This window comes from Nilaparvata lugens, chromosome 1 (genome assembly GCF_014356525.2).
Source record: "Nilaparvata lugens isolate BPH chromosome 1, ASM1435652v1, whole genome shotgun sequence".
NCBI lineage: Eukaryota > Metazoa > Arthropoda > Insecta > Hemiptera > Delphacidae > Nilaparvata > Nilaparvata lugens.
The window spans coordinates 11,744,066-11,767,309 of NC_052504.1; the positions used below are offsets into that span (position 1 = coordinate 11,744,066).

General features: G+C 34.4%; 2 protein-coding genes across 6 annotated transcripts in view; one reads left to right on the forward strand and one right to left on the reverse strand.

Annotated features, from left to right (window-relative positions):
* The first annotated feature begins 4,970 nt into the window (after nucleotides 1-4,970).
* Nucleotides 4,971-23,244, forward strand: part of LOC120351797 (probable enoyl-CoA hydratase echA6) — a 35,428-nt gene continuing 17,154 nt past the window's right edge. Inside the window, exons 1-7 of one of the 3 annotated variants that reach the window (XM_039430142.1) lie at nucleotides 4,971-5,155; nucleotides 9,505-9,659; nucleotides 10,198-10,436; nucleotides 11,333-11,477; nucleotides 12,398-12,547; nucleotides 13,707-13,864; nucleotides 14,874-15,048. In XM_039430142.1, coding sequence (XP_039286076.1) covers nucleotides 9,530-9,659; nucleotides 10,198-10,436; nucleotides 11,333-11,477; nucleotides 12,398-12,547; nucleotides 13,707-13,864; nucleotides 14,874-14,972 — 921 coding nt within the window. In that variant the 5' untranslated portion in view covers nucleotides 4,971-5,155; nucleotides 9,505-9,529 and the 3' untranslated portion in view covers nucleotides 14,973-15,048. Of the gene's footprint in view, nucleotides 5,156-9,504; nucleotides 9,660-10,197; nucleotides 10,437-11,332; nucleotides 11,478-12,397; nucleotides 12,548-13,706; nucleotides 13,865-14,873; nucleotides 15,049-23,244 lie in introns of those variants that run through there. The other 2 variants (XM_039430155.1, XM_039430150.1) reach the window with 2 other exon arrangements.
* LOC111045751 (acyl-CoA Delta(11) desaturase) overlaps nucleotides 21,273-23,244 on the reverse strand; it is a 43,983-nt gene continuing 42,011 nt past the window's right edge. For all 3 annotated transcript variants that reach the window (XM_039430111.1, XM_039430117.1, XM_039430102.1), the window contains exon 5: nucleotides 21,273-23,236. In XM_039430111.1, coding sequence (XP_039286045.1) covers nucleotides 22,879-23,236 — 358 coding nt within the window. In that variant the 3' untranslated portion in view covers nucleotides 21,273-22,878. The remainder of the gene's footprint in view (nucleotides 23,237-23,244) is intronic.

Here is a 23,244-nt window from a genome sequence, read left to right on the forward strand (position 1 = left end):
AATAACATTAATAACCTTTCTTATATACAGGGTGATTCATAATTATGGTAAAATAATTTAATACGTGATAGTAGAGGTAAAAATAATAAAAAAAGTTCCTATAAACATACATCCATAAACGCTTCATTAGCGAGCTATACAGGGTGAAAGATTTAGCCCAGGATTCAGTTCCTCTGGTGAAATACACCGATGCTGAATTGTTTGGGGACTAGTTTTTGAAAAACTTATACTGGATTCATATGGAAAAATATCTGAAAAATTGAATAAAACTAGTCTGGAATCTGTAGTGTGAGTAGTTTTTGAGAAAAAAGTTGAAATATGCTAAAAATCTAAGTAGAAAAACACAGACTTCTACGTTTGATGCCCAATAACTTTCTGTAATGACCAGTAAACAAATAATTTTTCGCAATGAAAATTGTAGAGAATTTAATTCTGAAGAAAATGATGTAAGCTGTGTAAACTAAATTTAAATAAAAGTTGGATAAAATGTATTCTTATGTAGTACATTACACCACAAAATTTGCTGTTTTATGAGGAGAGAACCAATAACTCATAGGTTGTAGCTGATTTCAAATAGAACATTGATTTCAAGAACAGCTGTTCCAAAACAGCTGATTTATTTTGTTCTAAATAATAGTATATTTAAAAGAAATTATCAGCTGAAAATTATTTTCAGAAATATTTTAGCTCACTGTTGAACAAAAAAAAACAAACTGTAAGTTAGGCCTACTGTAACCACACTGTGTTTTTTGTTCAACCTATTAACCAGTTATTTGTAACCATTTCACTTTGCTTTTGTGTTAAGTGTTAACTTTTTTAAAAAATGGCAGGTAATTTTAGACATTATTCATACTTCGAATTAGCTGACATGGAATTAATGTATGGAATGGGACACTACTGTAATAGTACTGAAGCAAGACGTTTGTATCAAGAGAACTTTCCTAACAGAGTATGTTCAAGTTCAAGGTTTTTTGCCACTATTCATCAACGTCTGTATGAGACAGATTCTTTGATATCCAAAGAGCACATTATTTATGCAGGCAGACCCTGATCTACTAAGACTGTTGAGTTAGAAGAACAAGTTCTTAATGAAATTCATGAACATCCCGAGAAGAACACGAGAGAATTGTCAGTGCAGTTTAATGTCAATCAAGCTATTATTTGGAGGATACTAAAAGAGCAACAATTACATCCATACCACCTCCAGAAAGTTCATACTCTATTGCCACGAGACTGTATTCCCCGTGCTGGTATTTGCCGATGGTTTTTAGTAAAACTTATTTACCCAAACTTTTTAACAACTGTTTTATTTACCGACGAGGCACACTTTACAAGAACAGCTATCGTTAATGTCCACAACTAACATATTTGGGCAGCTGAGAATCCTCATGCCATCAATCCCAATCTTCCACAACATCAGTTTTCAGTAAACATTTGGGCAGGAATCATAGGAGATCATCTACTTCTGTTCGAGCTTACTCCCAGGCTTAATGGTATAATCTACTAGTCTTTTGGTATAAGTTTAATGTCATTCAGATATGCTACTTTCAAATAAAAAAAAACTTTTCATAAAAAATCGAATATTTTATTTGCAATCAGCTACAACCTATGAGTTATTGGTTCTCTCCACATAAAACAGCAAATTTTTGTGGTGTAATGTACTACATAAGAATACATTTTATCCAACTTTTATTCAAATTTAGTTTACACAGCTTACATCATTCTTTTCAAAATTAAATTCTCTACAATTTTTATTGCGAAAAATTATTTGTTTACTGGTCATTAAAGAAAGTTATTGGGCATCAAACGTAGAAGTCTGTGTTTTTCTACTTGAATTTTTTGCATATTTCAACTTTTTTCTCAAAAACTACTCACACTACAGATTCCAGACTAGTTTTATTCAGTTTTTCAGATATTTTTCCATATGAATCCAGCATAAGTTTTTCAAAAACTAGTCCCCAAACAATTCAGCATCGGTGTATTTCACCAGAGGAACTGAATCCTGGGCTAAATCTTTCACTCTGTATAGCTCGCTAATGAAGCGTTTATGGATATATGTTTATAAGAACTTTTTTTCTTATTTTTACCTCTACTATCACTTATTAAATTAGTTTACCATAATTATGAATCACCCTGTATATATTAGATAGTTACAATAATTTATTATAAATAGAATAATGATTATCATTGAAGTAAACTACAGGATAGTAGGAATTATAACAATTATAGTGAGATCCACGTTATAATGACAGTGTTTCGGATGGACACTTTAAACCGTCGGTCCCGGCTGCCTAAAAAGCAGTCGTTAGGTCATGTCAGAGGCCCTGAAATTGATCAGCGGCGACCTGAAAACTCTGACACCAGACCTGAGCCAGCCAGGTCACTCGATATATTATTTTTTATGACAGTATTTGATTAACTTTGATTTTGCTATCCTTGTCTATCATTCGAGGATTCGACAAAGCAGGTAGTACTATCCTTTTCTAGCTCCGCAACGATGCCATATTCGTTTTTGACAATGCAGAATAGTTATTTGTGCAACTAGTGCGCAAAGTAACAGTTTGCTGCACCGAAAGAAACGTTTACTTGAGTAATGGTTTCTTGAGTGCAGCAGAGGAACTTTGCGCACGTATTTCACATTAAGTTTTTCCTACAGTTACCATTGAATATGAAAAGTGGGTAATTATGGGTAAAATTGCCTGAAATGCATCAAATGTTTTTCTGTGTAATTTTATTATTGATAAAAACCTTAATTTATTGTCAAATTGAATAAAAATGTTGTCCTTGGTTAATATCTAATACTAATAATTTGCGCGTTGTGCTTCGTTGCACCTCTGCTCACTATAGCAGCCCAGTCACTGTTACCAACTTCATTTTGATTTTGCTGCACTGTTGCTCCATATAACCTACTAAGTATTTTGCGTTGCCATGTTGCTAATCTGGAGTGCAGAATAGTATATTTCGCGCCTAGGGCCTAGAAACACATTTTTGCCCATGGTGAGAACGTTATTTTTCGCCACACAGAAAAATAAACAATATAATTATGAGAATAATTTATTGTTTATTAGGCACTTCCGAAAGCAAAGGAAGGTCATAGCTCTAGCAAATCTGAGGTAATCTGAATATCAGGAAATTGTCCAAGTATTTTTATTTTTTATTCTGATTTGTCTAAATAACTTAAAAGATTATGTTCAATTATGTAAGAGGTTGAGTTTATACTTGTTATTCTTCCAATTGACAATAAGATGATTTTATTATAAATGTTTTGATTCTTGAATAATAAACACAAATAATGAAAAATTTTTTGATCAGCTGTTTTAGCACTGAAATTTGGCCAATCTGAATGTCAACGTCAACAATGCTTGTTGTCGTTGACTTCGGAAGTTTAGGTTAGAAGTTTTATCCTACTCTGAAAATCGAATTTGAATAGTTTATAATATATAAATCTATTCATCCAAATAAAATGATATTATCTTATTGCATAATACTTATTCAACTCTAGAAGCATAAACTGATTCCGTTTCATAAACCATTTTGTAAACACGTTCACATCAAATCAGAATCAGCTGACTTCAAGGTTATTTTACAGCCCTAGGGCCGTAAAACATTTACCGGCCTGGTCAGAAAACAGTCATTTTCGGCCTCCATATGACGCACGAAAACCAGCTCCGTAAATTTTTTCGCCCCACTTGGATGTAATGAGCTGGTTTTCGTGCGTCATATGGAGGCCGAAAATGACTGTTTTCTGACCAGGCCGGTAAATGTTTTACGGCCCTAGGGCTGTAAAATAACCTTGAAGTCAGCTGATTCTGATTTGATGTGAACGTGTTTACAAAATGGTTTATGAAACGGAATCAGTTTATGCTTCTAGAGTTGAATAAGTATTCTGCAATAAGATAATATCATTTTATTTGGATGAATAGATTTATATATTATAAACTATTCAAATTCGATTTTCAGAGTATAATAGAATCTAACCTCAAACCTCATAGTACTTTGTTTATCAAGAAACCTGGTGGAACTACTTTGGCAATATCCATGGTGCTGAACGTTTTTACAAATAGTTTAAGAAACTGAATCAGTTTATGCTTCTAGAATTGAATAAAGTATTCTGCAATAATATACTATCATTCTATTTGGATGAATGAAATACAGATAAGATATATATTATAAAGTATTCAAATTCGACTTTCAGAGATGGGTAGAACCTCTAACTTGAACTTCCTAAGTCGATGACAACAAGCATTGTTGACGTTGACATTCAGATTGGCCAAATTTCAAGTGTGCTAAAACAGCTGATCAAAAAACTTTTCATTATTTGTGTTTATTATTCAATAATTAAAACATTTATGATAATATCATCTTATTGTCATTTGAAAGAATAAAGAAGTATAAACTCAACCTCCCCCAAAATTGAACATAATCTTGTAGGTTATTTAGACAAATCAGAATAAAAAATAAAAATACTTGGACAATTTCCTGATATTCAGATTACCTCAGATTTGCTAGAGCTATGACCTTCCACTTTTGCTTTCGGAAGTGCTTAATGAACAATTATTCTCATTTATATATTGTTTATTTTTCTATGTGGCAAAAAATAGCGTTCGCACCACAGGCAAAAATGTTTTTCCGGCTCTCAATCTTTTCTAGTCCTCGGACTTGAAAACTGATTTCCAGCCGGAAAAGTCTCATTTTCGGCCCTAGGTGCGAAATATACTATTCCCGCACTAGAGCGGAAAAGTGATTCTTTGCGTTCTGTAATCAGTGCAGCAATGGCCACTTTTCAACGTAACTGTAGGAAAATATAATTAATTAAGGCAGAGAATTGGTAACGCTGTTCTCCTATCTTTATCCACTGCCATTATAACGTGGACCTCACTATAGCAGCATTGAACAAACCTTGTTCCAGTGGAACATGATTTTTACGTACATTTGAATTGCCCGCTTAAAAATCCGTGTAACAGTCAGCTGTTGAAAATCAGCAGACGAAATATGTTTGCATAAATTTGAGGTTATGCTTATGGTGTACTTAACCTCTTGTTCTCATTTTGTGAATGTAAATATTTAGGGAAAAATACGGTATTTAAGAAAAGCAAAAACGTATATGCTATTTTGAATTTTGCAATATAGCTTATTATTAATAGTAAATGTTAAGGTAAGTTGGAAAAAGGGTTTCTTCGGCTACCTGAATTTTGTTTCAAGCATTGATTAATAACTGTTTCCATTAGGTCCTCTATATTATATCTCCTTTTCTAGAACTTATGTAATGTTTTGTATTCCGTTCAATTTTTAATAATTTATTTTCTTTTACATCTATTATTCGAAAAAACACGTGCTTTGTAAACGTAATTCTATTTATATGAAGTTTTGTATGTAGAGTCGGACTACGAATCACGCCGACAAAATGAATTAATGAATAATAATTATTGTTGATAGGGAGACTGGGGCTAGTGTGGACACTTTTTTCATTTTGCTATAAAAACTTGGAAAACCGTTATTATCGACCAAATTCACATACTTTGCATAGGTATTCTATTTACCTATATAACAGACTCAGAACATGTGCAAAAATTAATGTTCTGGGGATGGAAATCTAATTTTAAAATAATTCTACAAATGTCTACTTTAGCCCCTATATGGGGCTTGAGTAGACAATCAATATTTTCGAGTGGGGCTGGAGTGGACAAAATAAAAAAATCTACTTTTTACAATAATTTTATTAATAACACATTATTTAAGAAATCTGTGAGTCATTTATAAGATTAAAAATGGAATAATAAGTTGAAATTGCTAAGCCTTCAGATTATTTGATATAATAATTTTTGAAGTTTACTTCAAAACTAAAATAATTGGCTGTCCTCTTTGTTCCTCTTTTTTCCACTGGTTTTGGAAGCTTGAAGCAAATATCTCCAATGTCAACTGTTGATGCATCTGTCACATCTGGAAATATGAATTTCTTCTGCTTTTTCCTGAGGTATTTCACTTCATATTCATGATCTAAAATTCTACTCTGCAATTGTCCAACATAGTAAACAAGACTTCCTTTGAAGCTTTCAAATTTCACAATTACAAAATCTCCCTGTTTCGAATTGCAATTAGGCCTATCCAGAGGTTCAGGCTCAGGAAGATCACTATCACTGTCACTGTCTTTGAAGGCTTCATTCTCTGATTCTAGATCCATTTCTATTTCGGACTCTTCACTTTCGAAGCTTGAATCTTTTTTTGAAGAGAATCTGAGACGTTTACTTGTCTGTCTCTCTACTTTTCTCTTCAATTTTTCTTCCTTCTCAACCAATTTCTTTTTCTTCTATATCTTCCAAACGTTTCTTTTCTGGAGTTTCGGTGAAAACTCGAGATTTTCCTCTTTCCCTCCCACTTGAAGAAATTTTCCTGGGTCCAGCTTTAGGAAAAGGCAGAAGATTTTCAGGTGTGATGTTAACATCTTGCCTTGAATTCGTAGATTTGATGATTGATGAAGATGGAGTCTTTGAAGGAGTGATCTCAATGATGGAGGATGAAGATGGAGAAGTCGGTGCAAGCATGGCAGTCTCATTCGAAGTTTGAGGAGTTGGTGCAATTGTGAGGATTTCCTTTTGAGTCTGATTAGTTTGTGGAATCATGGGAACATCATTTGTTGTGTTATCAGATGGTGGTGGCCTGTCAGTAACGTAGCTGCACAGAAAATCTTCATCACAGAATGCAAGTCTATTCACAGGCCAAATTCCAGGTTTTGAAAAAGAAGACACAATATTTTTTGGCGTGAATGAATTGAGATAAGCTTTACCTACAAGACTAGCAATGTGTTCCACTCTTATCCCTGTGTTTTTTGAAGACAGTGTGCGAGTTAGATCATTGAAAGCTACCCTCAGAGCGGCTCTGAAAGGACCAAACACACCAATGTCCAATGGTTGAAGCCGGTGTGAGCAATGAGGTGGAAATGTTAAAAGTACAATGCCACTGTCCTTGGCAAAAGATACAGCTTCCAAGTAATATGACTAGTGTGGTTGTCCAACAGCAAAAGGTATGGCCTCTCTTTTGTACAGTTTGTTTGCTCTTTTATGTGCTGTAGAACTTTCAAGAAGTGTTCAGCAGTCATCCAACCTGTATTGGATGGAAATCCTAGGCTTCTAGTAGGAGCTCCAGCAAGGTAATGACTCTTGTAACGAAGTCTTGGGAAAATAAAAACTGGGGCTAAACTATTGCCATTTGCAATAATTATGGCACAGACTATGACTAGTTCCCCTCTCTCTCTTGCTACTATTTGGCCAACTTGTTTCTTACCAGTTTCTGCTATCACCTTGGGGCTTGGAAGTACAGTTGTGACACCAGTCTCATCCAAATTTAAAATTCTATCTGGTGAAAAATTATATTTATCCATTACTGCACAGAAGTTTCCAAAGAATTCTTCAATACTTGTCTTGTTGAATGCACTTGCACGTGCAAGGCTGGTATTTTCAGGTTTACGGAGACTCAGATTAGGGTGGCGTTTCATGTAACTCTGAATCCAGTCAATACCTGCACACTCATTGTTATCCCAACTTTCAGGGTATTTTACTTTCAGTTTTTTTGCATATTCATATGCAAGTTTTCGTGCTTGTAAATAAGTCAAACCATAGTGCATTGATGAAGCTTTGGTTAGATATTCTTGCAGCATCTTTTCTTGATCATCAGAAAACACTTGGTGAACATGGTATTTATGCTTACCTTTCACTTTGAGACTTGATGCAACATCTTTCTTTGGTGTGTTGTCAGTCTCTGAATCATTGCCCTCACCTGCTTTTAGAGCTTTGAGTCGCTTGAAGAGCATAGATCTTGTGAGTCCAAATTTAGCAGCAGTTGCTCGTATGGTCTTCTTCTCCTTCATCACCTCATGTATTGCTTTCTTCACATTCTCTTCAGAAATGTCAGCACGGGAAGTTTTCCTCTCATAAGTTCGTACCATCTGAAACAAACAAAAATGACAGTTTTTTTAGTACCAAGCAATTTAATCATTGGGCTAACCTTAAAAATATTCTTATTAATTAAATTCTCAAATGGATGATTATGAATAATAATCAGGATGGTTGCAATTCCATATGTCTTGAACATTGTTCCAGCACAAACATTAACATTAATATCCCTAAAGTCACCCATAACCAAAGCTAGTCAATCTAACTAATGTTGATATAATAATTATGTTTGAGGCATAGCCTAAGAAACTGCAGCCATTAGGCGTATTTATATTCTTGAAAAATAATCTAAATATATAATTAAATAACTCTTTAACACATTATAATTACTTAATAATTGAGTAAATGTGATAAATCATTATGTGTGTAGTGTGGGGCTAATGTAGACAATGTCCACAACAGCCCCTATGTGCAATGTCCACTCTAGCCCCCATAGACCAATTTAAGAAGAAATAGATTTGACTTTGAAAATTAATTGAAATCAGAGGCTTTATTCCTGAGTAATCAAGATAATATAACTAATATTTGAATTAAATACAAAGAAACTTTCCAAACATATAATAATTGAATGATTTATTACCTTAAAAGATGACGAGATTTTACAGTTGAAGCGCCAAAAAACGTTGTATTTTTATTCCAACTTAACCTCAAATGCGATCGACTCCAAACTTACACATGCGGTTAGAAGTCATGTTGCCAACCTAAGAAAAATTAATTTCCCGAGATTGTATCAGTATAGATGGGAACAGCTGACTTGTCTACACCAGCCCCTTGTCCACACTAGCCCCAGTCTCCCTAGTTATTATAGATTAAACTTCATTAGGCCGAATCTACCTGAGAATAAGTTTAATAAAACGGAATCAAAAGACATTAAAAATTAGAATACTGGGCCACACACAGTAGGTTTTAGTCTCCATTAATTTTGGGCCTAAATCCAAGCCCAATGCCAACATACCTGTCATCAAATTTTTGTATTGAGAAGTATGATAATTGAGTAACAATTTTATGTTGAGGTGCACGGTTACAGCTGCGTCGGATCTGCTATAGCCGCTCGTCTAAAATATGTAGAGTCTTCAATGCTAAGATTAAAAATACTAGGATTTGTTGAAATTAAAATATATTTTTAATGATTTTTGGCATAGTCGGTAAAACATCTCAAATTAAAAGCTGGGAATTTTTATCCTCAAATGTATTATCAAAATCTTATATTTAGAGATTTGAATTATTCGTTTTATTTACTTCTTACGCTTGATAAAAATTGTTTTGGAAATTGTAAATACCAATAAATGCTTCAGGTTGGTTTAGAACTACAGTCCTAATTCAGGCAATTTGAGGAGTTTTTGAAGGAGGGAGACATTTTTTTATATCTCTACAGCTTAAAAATCACTGAAGTTGAAAGTAATTTACCATATCTTGAAATGTATATCGTAGTTTCATTTTTAACCAACTTGATAATAGAACACAGTAACTTTCTATACTTAATCATCTTCCCAAATCCTCGTGTTATGACACAGTTGAGAGGTGTGTTTTTCACTGGTGTATTTAATGATTACAGGTCCTCCTAGGTTTATATCTGCAAAATGATCTCACTAAGAATATTGAATGGATGTCATCCAACTCAATTGCAAAAAACATTTAAGGATTGTAAACGTTTGAGTAAAAAATGTTTTTGTACTTCAAATGAGGATGACGAATGTAGCGAAACAAAAGGTAAGTTTTTGAATCAGTTGGTTCTACATTTGTGATTGGATAATCAGATGTCCTTATGTCTCGCTAATAAATATTAATCGATTAATAGTTAATATAATGGAAGCTCTGTTATTATGTGCTTTGATAAATGAGAATATGAATCACATTTTCCTCTAAAATTGATTTTTATTCAAGTGTTGTATACGTACAAAAATATTTTTGCAAAATCCATCATTATCACATTAATGAGTTCCACCTGATATACGAGCCAAATTTGTATAAAATCATCAATTTTACACATCCTGGTTTGTATACGTACAAAAATAGTTTTGCAAAATCCATTATTATCACCTTAATGAGTTCCACATGATATATTGTATCTATCAGCCAAATTTGTATAAAATCATCAATTTTACACATCCTGTTTGTATACGTACAAAAATAGTTTTGCAAAATCCATTATTATCACCTTAATGAGTTCCACATGATATATTGTATCTATCAGCCAAATTTGTATAAAATCATCAATTTTACACATCCTGGTTTGTATCCTTTTCAGATACAGTATATTCAAACAAAATAGGATCAGTTACAGCAATACACATCAACAGACCTGATAAGAGAAACTGTTTGGATTTTCAGACAGCGGTTAAGTTGAAAGAAGCCCTGAATTCGTTCAATAGTGATGATGAATCTAAAGTTGCCATCTTGTGTGGAGAAGGTGGTAACTTTTGCTCAGGACTGGATTGCAATGAGTTAGCATCCGATTCTTCATTTCAGAAGAAGTTTCAGGACTTGGTAAGTTTAAATAAGTATTCATTTTCGAATAAAATTCATTTTCATATTATTAATATGTTCTACTTGTTTTCCGAAAGTGAATTGATTCAGATACTCACATAGGCCTACTTACATACGTCTTATTTTACTCATGCTACACTTCAAATATACCTACTGTCCACCCGTACAGTCAAATCTGGTGTAATCATGCAATACTGACTATAGGTTATAGCGTGTGGACCAGGCTTCCTCCCAAATTAATAATCTATCTATGAAGCGGGCTTCCTTCCAAAATTGAAATCTAACCATTGAATCAATGTAAAGATTCTATGTAGTTATTAATCCCAACTCATGTAATTGCTTGTTGCTCAATCTTTTATTCTTGAACTTTCATGCTATAAAATTATACATTATACGCTATGTATACATTTAAAATGTATATATGACTTGCCTATTGCTCTTGTAGCCTGATGGTTAATAAAAATGAATCTTGAATCTATGTTCATTTATCTACGAACAGAGCCACAAATCATAAAATACGATATGATTGGGACAACAGGCTATTCCAAAAACATAATTATTTTGAAGTGATAATTATATACATTATTACTATTATGATAATTATCATTGAAAGTGTGATCGTTCATCTATTTTCAAAATGCTTTATGCTTTAGAAGTTATTTTTAAGATTCTTAAACGAAATAGTAAAATAAGATATAGAAATAGAAACTTATTTATTCAATTTGATTTTGTATTCTAAAATCCTTGATTATGTTATAGAAAAACAATCCAAATACCTATTCGTTTATTAGTAGACTATATGCACGTGTAAATCATAATAATTGATTGAGTTACAAAAGGCATGATCAATTGAAAGCATGATATTTTCATTGAAGTTGGCTTTCACTTTTTTCAAGAGAATTCTGGATGAGTTTTCGAGGAAGCCATTGGTGGCGGCAGTAAACGGGTTTGCCGTTGGAGAAGGCTTCGACCTGGCACTGTGGTGCGACCTCAGAGTTGTCGAGGACACCGCCCTTTTCGGCTATTTTAATAGAAGACTGGGTGAGTCATCATTATAAAAATCCATTACACTTCTCAGTTGTTGTTTAATCGGAACTATTCATTGCATTCAATCAAGTAGGCCTACATAACACTTATGGAAAAACAGCAGGCTTAAGCCCAAACCTATTATTTTTTCAATTTTATATAAAAAAACAAGTCCAAAAATATAGGTTATTTGAATAATTATTATTATTAAACGAAAATCCCAATTAAATGCTACAAATCACCCCGAAGATTTCTGCTACTGCAAATATTGACAACAGGGTAAACAGCTAGATGGAAATTCGATGAGCGCTACTTTATTATTTGTCAGCCCGGGAACTATTTTGTTTATTTTGACAAATAATTTTTGTATAGTAGCATTTCTAGTAGTATATTACAGTAGCGATTTCCATCTAGCTGTTTAACCGTTTGTCAATATTTGCAGTAGCAGAAGTCTTCGGGGTGATTTACAGCATTTAATTGGGATTTTCGTTTGATAATAATTATTCATTAGTCAGCATTTGAACTAACGCAACTTGCAATTTATTTCCATCTGTAGGTTATATTAGTCAATGTCAGGATATATGAGGAGCAGCTGAAGAACAAAAATTAGCACCTTATACACCACATACATTTTTAGGAACATAACCTAAAATGTTTCCTATTTTATTAAGGTGTTTACTATTTTATTAAGGTTTAAAATGTAAAAGGACAGGTTAAGAGGTTAGGCATGACTATTAAATAGCAATAATAAGCTGGTATTATTCGCAAATGTGGACATATCAACATAGTGTGTTCATACATGTAGCTGCAGAGTTTGGTATTTAGACTCTCCTGAAATATGAGGCAATGATGGAAGTATAACTTACTATTGTAGAAGTATCTAAGTGGAAGGATAAAATGTTTTTGACTTGATCATTGTATCTTGTCTTTTCCAGGAGTTCCTGTCTCTGATAATTGTGTTAAACGCTTAGAAGGGTTGGTTGGCAGAGTTAGAGCAATGGATTGGATTCTTACAGCTCGAGCAGTAAGAAGTAGAGAAGCTCTGAATTGTGGGATTGCCAGTAGACTTGTTGCCTGTGGAACATGTATGTATTTCACTTCACTTCACGTCTCAACACATTATAGTTCTGTAATGTATGTATTTCACATCTCAGAACATTATAGTTCTATAAGCTCATAGATCTGTTAATGAATGAATCAATCAATCACTTGATCACTTCCATTACCGTACGCTCTCATATATTTACGACATGTGCACATTCAATTAAAAACAATAGTGTTTCCAGTCATTATAAGTATTTTATTGTCTCTTTTCTGTTTAGGGCTACTTGTAATATAAATAGAAATAAAAATCTCAGTACCCTTTTTTTGAATTATGTATTTCATCACAACATGTTTCTACATTCATGCCATTTTCAAGACTTGAAATGGCAGGAATGTTGAAACATGTGATAAAATAATTCAAAAAAGTTTACTGAGATTTTTATTTCTATTTATATTATAATAAGTAGTATACTTTGAATAGTATAAGTTGAGACTTGGACAAAATATCTGTGTTGCCAAATTGTGCGGAATTGCGATCTTATCTCTTGCGAACTCATGTGTTTGGATTTATTCGGTTTGACACCACAGGCGATGATGTAAGGTTGTCTCATTGAATATATTTTCAAAATAATCATAGCTGAGTAGCCAATAGTGTAGTAAGAAACTCCTAGTAAATTTGATGAATATAATGAAAGCGAAATTAAGCAGAAAGAGTGATTGGATACTGGATTAGGAAATTAGCAAATTTGTACATATTGATTAAACTTAATCATAGATATTCTGATCCTGCCTTAGGAGCATTGTTACTGTATCGAAATTCAATAAAATTGATCAAGTCCCCTTTATTTTATCACAAAACACAGTTTCAACTCTCCAAGAGCCATACACTTACACTTGAAAATGACTCCTTGAAGAGTTGAAACTAGTTTTTTTTTTGGTAATCAAATTGAGGGTACTTGAGGGTGATTTTTATTGAGTTTCAAGAACTTCAGTAGTCCTTAAAATAAAAGTGAATATGGTTACTGTATGCTTGAAACGTGAAGGGCCATTTGAAAACACGTTCACAAAATAGCATTGATAGGCTTTGCCTTATCATAATCATTTTCTGTTTGCTAGGAATTGTTCCCAGCTATCCTGAATGAAAATTATTTTGAATCATAACTTAAGTATTGATCCTGTTTACTTCGTTTTATTTTGCAGCATTTGGCCAATCTCATTCATTAGCCAAGGTGGTGGAAAAGTTCCCAGTTCACTCGGTGTTGATGGATCGAATAAATCTTCAAATGAATCTATTTCCAATAGAAGAACAACAACGAATGCTTGCAATGAAGTCAGAAATACAACCTAAAGTTCTTGAGGTAAGTTATCTGAATTTTAATCCAATTATCAAATACATATTAATAATAATTTTTAAATTATATGAAAGTTATTTCATTAGAAAATGTATGTTATGAGATAACAGTGAACGTTAATTGGAATGGAATCAATATTGATTGACAAAATAGATGGACAATTACAAGCCAAGTAAAACTGCTTTCAAGTTGATGTCTATGTACGTTCTTATTAAAATTTTATGTGGGTCGTAGGCTATCATGGCCTGCCTATTAGAAAAATAGTTGATATTTATAATATAGGTACTATGATTCATTTTTCCTCTATAAATTACTACAATAATTGTTAATCCAAAAATTATTATTGGAAGGTATAGCATGAATTTATGTTGTTGTAAATTTAAATTATTGGTAAAAATAAAGAGAAATGGGTAAATCGATTCTTTAAAAGAGATTATTAATCATTTATCGTAAAGTATTAATGGTAAGGTTCTGCAATTAGTATTCAACTATATATTTCATAGATTATTGTGAAAGTCATTTAATTAGAAAATGTATAATATGAGATAAGAATGAAGATATTGTGCATTATATTTGTGCAAGAAGATGTTTCAAGAGAAATTCGCAAATTTTGTTCATAATACTTGTTTAACATACTCCCCAGTTGCACTCTCCGATGCCAAGTTTGTTTTGTATCTTGAATATCTTTGTACTAAAAAAATATCCTGTACAGGAAGGCAAATAAATTGTCAAATTGGGTGTGGTTAAATCCACTCTTTGCCTGCCAACACAATTCTAGAAATCACGTATTTCGTCAATGAAAAAGAATCATAGACGTATTAAATTTTATAGATGTCTTTATACTAGTGAGTCAAATTGAACAAATTTTGTTTCACAAAATGATTTTGTAAAAAGTATTCTGTACAAAATATGTAAATTTTCAAATAAATAAATAAAAATTTATTTTTATGAACGTGATAAGTCATTAGTCATAGATTTAGCTGAACCAATAAATTTACCCAATATTCATTTTTAGGAAACAATGCGTGGTGCAAGGGACTTCCTGTGTGGATATGGAAGGCATGGAACGACATCAACCGCAACCAATGTCAAAAAGAAGGCGGGGCTACAGTAATACTGCCCTCAATCAGCAAGTTTGTAAATATGATTTGTCTCGTTATAATAAGAATTATATTAGTACTGTCTGAAAACTTCCTCTCGTTTTTTGAACTGAATCACATTTTTCTTCTACTTTTCAAGTTTATTCAATTTTTCTGCCACAAGGCGTACAAGTATATAAAGATCCCAATTGCATGATTCTTGTTATTTTCATAACGGGTTTGAAAGGCGAAATTATTCATAAACCACTTATCCTCTATCACTTATTTTGAAACAACTCTTCACCTATATAATTAGCTTAGGTTGAGGGATGATTGTTTTCGGTTGCAATGTTGAAAACTATTGAATCACACTTTCCTTCCAACGTAAACTATTCTTGGAGAAATTGCAACGATTTAATAACTTATACCGGTTTTTATTTCTTCATGCATTGTAAAGTGATTTTCATCACGTGAAACATCATTTAACAGAAGAGTCACGTATCTTCATCGCTACTGTATTTTAAGGTGAAAAAAATACTTTTTAATTTTAGGACTTCTGAATTTTTATGGCTCACGAGATGGTTTTATTGAAAATGAAAATATCTTGACACAACATGTTTGGAAAGAAACACTCTGTTCTATGTTGAACAACTCTTGTGAATGATTTTGAACAATTCGCTCGATGTTTTTGACGGAAAGTTATTCTTCTATTCATCATTCATTCTGGATTTTGCTAGTCACTGATTTTAGAACCACCAGAAGGATGTGAATGGTTCCTTACGCTGAACAGTAAGGTGCATACACACTTCTGCGCCACAAACACGTGCATTTCACTTTTCATCAGCTGATGCTATTCTTATTTTATCTGTATTTGCACAGAAACAGTACAATACAGAATACAAGTATAAAGTATAAGTTTCGTAATAATTATTGGCAATTTGCTTTGTCTAACTTGAAATTCTGTATGTGTGTCTGCTCAAAAATTGGATGAGTGCAGATTGATTCTTGTGGAGTTTCCTAGGTTAAACTATTATCGTCAGTATTGCGTTAGAACTCGTAGAGAACGGACGTATAGTGGAGTAGTTAGTAATAGTGTAGTGTAGAAGTAGTGAGTCAGCAGTTTGTTCGCCATCAAAATTGGAACAAAAATATTGCATCGAATATCGGTCGTCGACCGCGGAATTCATGCAAGCAAAGCGACCTGCTTTTCGCGGCCGTTCTAAAGCTCGCGTTCGCGTTTCCGTGTGCGTGAGTGTTGATACGAGGGCTGTTTGAAAGGTATGTTTTCAAAATATGTCTAATTTAGTGAAGCCACCTAGTATTCCTACAGAAGAGCAAAGAGAACAGGGAGCCACTAATGACAGTATGGACACCAACACCATGCTAAATACATCAGAAATCCAGTGTTCACCGGATAAATATATCAAATTAAATAAACTCGAAACTTCAACCGAGCAGGTACTTTTCATCGCCTGGAAAGAGACCGATGAGAAGAGGAAGGAATTGGAGAAGAGCAACTTAGAACTGTTAAAAAAAGTGCAGGATTTGGAAGCAAGATTTCTGAATATTGAGAAGAAGATTCACAGCTCACAGCCTACCAGCTCAGCAGCCGAGAATTATTCAACAAATGAGGAAGAATTGGCCAAAGAAACAGAATGGATCAGGACTCGTACTAAGCGGGCTACCAAGAAGAGGAAGCTTAGTACTCCATCGCCAGAAGTCAAAAATGTGTCTGCAAAAAAATTCAACAGAACTTAAAATCTAAAACCACTGACGTGGAGAAGAGAGAGAAGAAAGAAATGCCACCACCCCCAATCATAGTGGATGGTATCAAGAATCTAGATGGACTCCTTAAGAGTTTGAAAAAAGTGTCGCCAGCTGACAAATTTAGAATAAAACTCTTGAGTAGAGAAACGTTCAAAATAAATGCAGTCGACTCCGAAACTTATCGGAATGTTACCAGAGAACTCATTAATGACGGATTTAACTGGCATTCCTATGAAGATAAGCAGTCGAGACCAATAAGAGTAATGATTAAAAAACTTCATCACTCTTGTAGTACAGACATGATACTGGAAGATTTGAAGACACGAGGATTGAAAGTTCTAGAAGTTGTAAATAAGCTAAAGTGGAAGACAAGAGAGCCATTAGATATGTTCATAGTCTCATTCAGCGCGGAAGAAAATATAAAAAAAGTTTTTGAACTTAAACATATACTTGGTTGCAAAGTGGAAGTGGAAGCACTGAAGAAGGCCAACCTGATACCGCAATGCAAACGATGCCAAGCATACGGTCACACACAAAAATACTGTAACAAGGAGCCTAGGTGTGTAAAGTGTGCAGGTAAACATCAAACAAAAGACTGTACAAAACCCAGTGATGCTTTACCAAAATGTATTCATTGCGGAGAAGCACATCCAGCCAGCTATCGAGGCTGCACTGTCGCAATCGAATTGCAAAAGATTAGAAACTCAAATAAAACAAAAAATATTCCTGATTTACGAAAGAACACAGTGAAGAATATTCCACCAAAAATCACAGAAAATACACAAACCCACAAACCAAACAATGAAAGCGCGGTTAAGAAATTAACTTTCGCCCAGATTGTCTAAAAAGAAAATAGACCCAAATTGGGAGAGCCAAAAAGTGAAGTAGGAGATAACAATAATATTTTGCAGCTCATCTTGGTAAAACTGGATAGACAAGAACAAATAATCACCTCACTGCAGTCTAAATTCCAGAAGTTAGAACAAAGTAAACTACTGCAATTCAAATGATTCATTCACTAAAAATAATAGAATGGAACGCAAATGGATTGTTACAACGGCAACAGGAGTTGGAAGCAGTTCTAAACATAGAAAAAATAGATATATGTCTTATATCTGAGACTCATTTTACAAAGCAGTCGTTTATAAAATTCAAAGGCTATAGGATCTATCATGCTTTACATCCCAGCAATGTCGCAAGGGGTGGGAGTGCCATCATCATCAGAGACAATCTACAACATCATGAACAAGTGAAATTCGAAAGTGATAGAATACAATTGACAGGTGTAGCAGTGAAAGCAGTCAATTATCATTTTGTTGTTGCAGCTATTTACTGTCCTCCCAGATATTCCATCAGAAAAGATGAATATTTATCATTGCTTGATATGTTAGGAGACAAATTCATTCTTGGTGGAGATTTCAATGCAAAGCACGTGCATTGGGGATCGCGCTTAACAACACACAAGGGAAAACAGCTCTATGAAGCAATGAGAGAGATGAGGTGCGAAGCTCTTTCAACTGGTAAACCAACCTACTGGCCCACCGATACGAGGAAAATCCCAGATCTTATAGATTTTTTTCTGACAAAGAATATATCAGTAAATTATTTGCATTTAGAGGATAGTTTCGATCTAAATTCGGACCACTCACCCATCATTTTGACTCTCAGTGATTCAATTCTACAGAAGGAAAATGCTTGTCCTGCGCTAGTCAACAGCCACACGGATTGGGATGGTTTCCAAAAGATGCTGGATGAAAGAATAGAGTTGAACTCGCCATTAAGAAACGAAGAACAGATTGATCGGGAGTTAGAGAAGTTTGTTACTGATATCCAACAGGCAGCATGGTGTAATACTCCACAATTCAGAAGAAGAACCACTGGAAATAATTACCCTGCGGAAATCAGAGAAATGATTGTGGAAAAACGAAGAGCAAGAAGGAGATGGCAGCAATCACGTTCCCCTCAAGACAAAAGAGTTTTAAACAATCTAACTCAAGAACTAAGGAGAGAGATTCAATGTATCAAGAATGAATCAATCAATAATTACTTGATAAACTTAACAGCAGAACGCAGTACAGACTACTCACTCTGGAAGGCAGCTAAAAAAATAAAAAACCCATTCATCAATCTCCTCCTCTTAGGAAGCAGAACAGACAATGGGCAAGGAGTAGTGATGAAAAGGCACAGACCTTTGCAGATCATCTTGTGATCGTTTTTAAACCAAACAACACAACTGAAGAAGACACTTTAGAAGCAGAGGAGAACATCTTACAGCCAAATCAAGAAATAATGTGTGTCACAGTAGAAGAGGTGAAAAGAGAAATAAGAAATCTGAATAACAAAAAGACCCCTGGATTCGAAATGATAACTGGCTTAGTCCTCAAGCACCTACCAAGAAAAGCAATAGTAAAATTAACACACATTTTGAATGCCTCTTTCAGACTCAAATTTGTACCAGGAATATGGAAAGTAGCAGAAGTTATAATGCTACTCAAGCCAGGTAAAGAGCCACATGAAGTATCATCATATAGGCCAATATCATTGCTACCTGTGCTTGCCAAGTTGTTTTACCAAAGGATTTTACTGAGTAGGCTAACACCAATAATTGAGAGACAGCACATAATTCCAAATCACCAATTTGGCTTCAGAATGAAACACTCAACAATAGACCAAGTGCATAGGATTGTGAATGTAATAGAGAAGAGCCTTGAAGAGAAAAAAGTTTGTTCAGCAGCTTTCCTTGATATAGGGCAAGCTTTTGATAAAGTGTGGCATGAAGGTCTTCTTTTCAAACTGAAAAAAGTGCTACCAAAGCAATTTACAGATATATTAAAATCCTATCTGACTGACAGATACTTTAGAGTCAGGCATGAAAATTCATATTCTGATTTGAAGGAAATAAAAGCAGGAGTTCCTCAAGGAAGTGTTCTAGGACCATTTCTCTACCTACTCTATACCAGCGATATTCCCAGCCTTGATGAGGATACTACAGCAACATTTGCAGACGATACAGCCATATTATCAGTAGACAGTAATATTCATATTGCAACAGAAAAACTACAGAGATCCATCAACAAAATTCAAGATTGGACTAGAAAGTGGAGGATGAAACTAAATGAAGAAAAGTCGATTCACATCAACTTCACCAATAAGAAGGACCTGCCAATACCAATAACAATTAACAACCAAGTTGTGCCATATGCCAATGATGCCAAGTATCTAGGTATGACCTTGGACGCAAAGCTTCGCTGGAAGGCCCATGTCAAGAAGAAGAGAGAAGAACTTGGAATCAAATATAAGAAGCTGTATTGGCTGATCGGTAAAAACTCCAACTTACAAATCCAAAACAAAGTACTTCTGTACAAACAGATACTAAAGCCATTATGGACATATGGTATACAACTTTGGGGGTGTACCAAAGACAGCAACATCAATGTAATACAACGGTTCCAGAACAAGGTGCTGAGGAACATTGTGGATGCTCCTTGGTATGTCAGGAACAGCGATCTTCATAGAGACCTGCACGTCGACCTGGTGTCCACCGAGATCCAGAGGCATGCGGAGAGGCACGAGGGGCGACTGCACCAACACGACAACGTTGAGGCGATCCAGCTGCTAGACAATGGAGGGTTGGTGCGGAGGCTCAAAAGGAGGAAACCGTATGAGCTAGTGTAGTGCTTGTTCAATTAGTGTCCAGTGAAAGAGCAGAGCAGTGATTGAGTGAATCTAGCTTCTATAGTACAGTCATAAGTGTACATATTAATTAAACAATCAATATCAGTAAGAATATCTAATGAGATATCGCTGTTAACATTTTAAAGTAGTATGTTAGGATAGAAAAAATTAGCTCATTAGTCTCTAGACTAGATAGCTATAGTATTGACAATAAAAAAAAAAAAAATTTAGCACTTCTGAATTTTTATGGCTCACGGATGGTTTTATTGAAAATGAAAATATCTTGACACAACAAGTTTGGAAAGAAACACTCTGTTCTATGTTGAACAACTCTTGTGAATGATTTTGAACAATTCGCTCGATGTTTTTGACGGAAAGTTATTCTTCTATTCATCATTCATTCTGGATTTTGCTAGTCACTGATTAACTATTCCTGAAACTTTTAGAACCACCAGAAGGATTTGAATGGTTCCTTACGCTGAACAGTAAGGTGCATACACACTTCTGCGTCACAAACACGTGCATTTCACTTTTCATCAGCTGATGCTATTCTTATTGTATCTGTATTTGCACAGAAACAGTACAATACAGAATACAAGTATAAAGTATAAGTTTCGTAATAATTATTGGCAATTTGCTTTGTCTAACTTGAAATTCTGTATGTGTGTCTGCTCAAAAATTGGATGAGTGCAGATTGATTCTTGTGGAGTTTCCTAGGTTAAACTATTAACCTAATTAGTAATATTACCGTATTCATTCATCGTAGTTGTTTGAATGAAAAAAAAATTACATTCTCAGTTCACGATTCTCCACTTTAGTGGACTTCTATGAGATGTCGCAACTCGACAATGATAGTCTGAACTATTGAAATAGGTGATGAAATAAACACTCCATTTAGGCTCAACATTTTATTAAAACAATCTGAGACAATATATCTAAAAACTACATTCAAGATTTTGCAAGTATTTATATAATTAATTTAACAGTTCTGATAACTTAATCCTATTTTTAATTGAATTGTATTTTATTCCAAAGAGATTAATAGTAGTTTTCACTTTCAATCATGCACTGAGTTATGTTCTTCAACATTGAGATTCTACGGAAATTATCATTTTTTTTTCAAGTAGGATATTGCCATTAATAAACCATAATAAATGTTTCACTTTGTTGAAAGTGTATGCTACTAAGTTGAACTGTGGAAATAACCAAACCATGTGGGGAATTCCCGAAATGAATATACTCCAGATTGGAATGTAGCTCTTGAAGAAATAATGAAAATTCTCTACCAAGCAATAAATTAATAAAAAGCAATCCTAAAAATATAATTACACTACATTTATATAAATCAACTATACACACATTCTCAGGAAGATATCATCATCTAATGCTCTAAATTACAACTGATCTGATATGCCTTGCAGTCACACATTATAATAATATTATTTTATATTACATTATACAAGAAAATTCTCTAGCTCTTCAATGGAACATGTAAACTTATCCAATATATTTGCCACAAATATATCTTTTCTAAATTATTTAAATATATATTTATTTCTGCCAACTCCAAGATGTTGATAATAATAATTGATGATTCATGGGAACTGTGAAAAATTCGTCATTCAAGTCCTGTAGTAATCCGATCATAATACGACCTAAAGTTCGGTTAAATTGGAGTAGCCTATATTGTTATCATGATTACTGAATAATTACTGTTACCAGGGCAAGTAAAATCAAGTGTCATACTTGAAGCGACGACGAAAGAAGCATGAATCTAATCCTATAATGACATTAATATTGTATTCTACAATAACATTCTCCAGCTCCTTAATGGAACATGACAATCTATTCAACACATTTTAAACAATATATATTTTGTCTGCCAACTCCATGATGTTGATGATAATAACAAGTTTTAAAGATTCATGGAAAGTGTTAAAAATTGTTCATTTGAGCCGTAATCATAATTTGATCGAATGTTCTGTTGAAATTGAAGTATATTGTTATAATGATCGTTGGAATACCAGGCAAAATGAAACTGAGTGTCCCATGTTAACAGAAGTAACTTGTAATCCATAATACCATCGAAAGTTCTGAAATATACTGTTATCATGAGCGTTGGGATAATTACTGTTATCACGCCAAAGGGAATTAAGTGTCCCACTTGAAGTGCAAGGTCTATAGAAAGAGGTCTAGACACTAATTGTTGTGGAGCGGCCATATTGAAGTTATTTTGGCGACAAATTTCAAAATATAATTCAATAAGAACAACGTATTTGTAGCAAAATCATGCACTATGCAAAGCAATCTTCCCGTTTCTTATTGTGTTAATTCAACAACTAGTAAACAAACTTCCAAACTAGTAAACTAGTCTTCAATGTGGCAGTTCTGCAATGTATCATGGGATGGTGTCTTGACCTCTGTCTATAGACCTTGTTTGAAGTGAATCTCTAATCCTGAACTCTGTCGATCAATTTCTTGTCGCCCGACGATCACTCTCTAATCCTCAACCCTGTTGATGATCTCGATCAGCTTCTTGTCCTCGGTCGTCATGTCCTTGTCGTCCCAGCCCCACACCTCGTCCTGATGGTGATGGTGGTCGTGGGCGGCCACACTGTCATGCGACCCGTCGCCCGTCCTGAGGATGCGGCGCTGCACCATGGCGGGCGTGGCCATCTTGAGGTCGTAGGCCCAGCCGATGCGCGCGAACATGTCGATGAAGGCGGTGGTGAGGTTGGCGCGGTAGTTGCCCAGTTCGGCCGCCTTGTAGTCGTAGGGGAACGCGTGGTGGTAGTTGTGCCAGCCCTCGCCGAACGCCAGCATCGCCACTGTCACGTTCTCTGTCGGCGTGATGTTTCTGTCAAC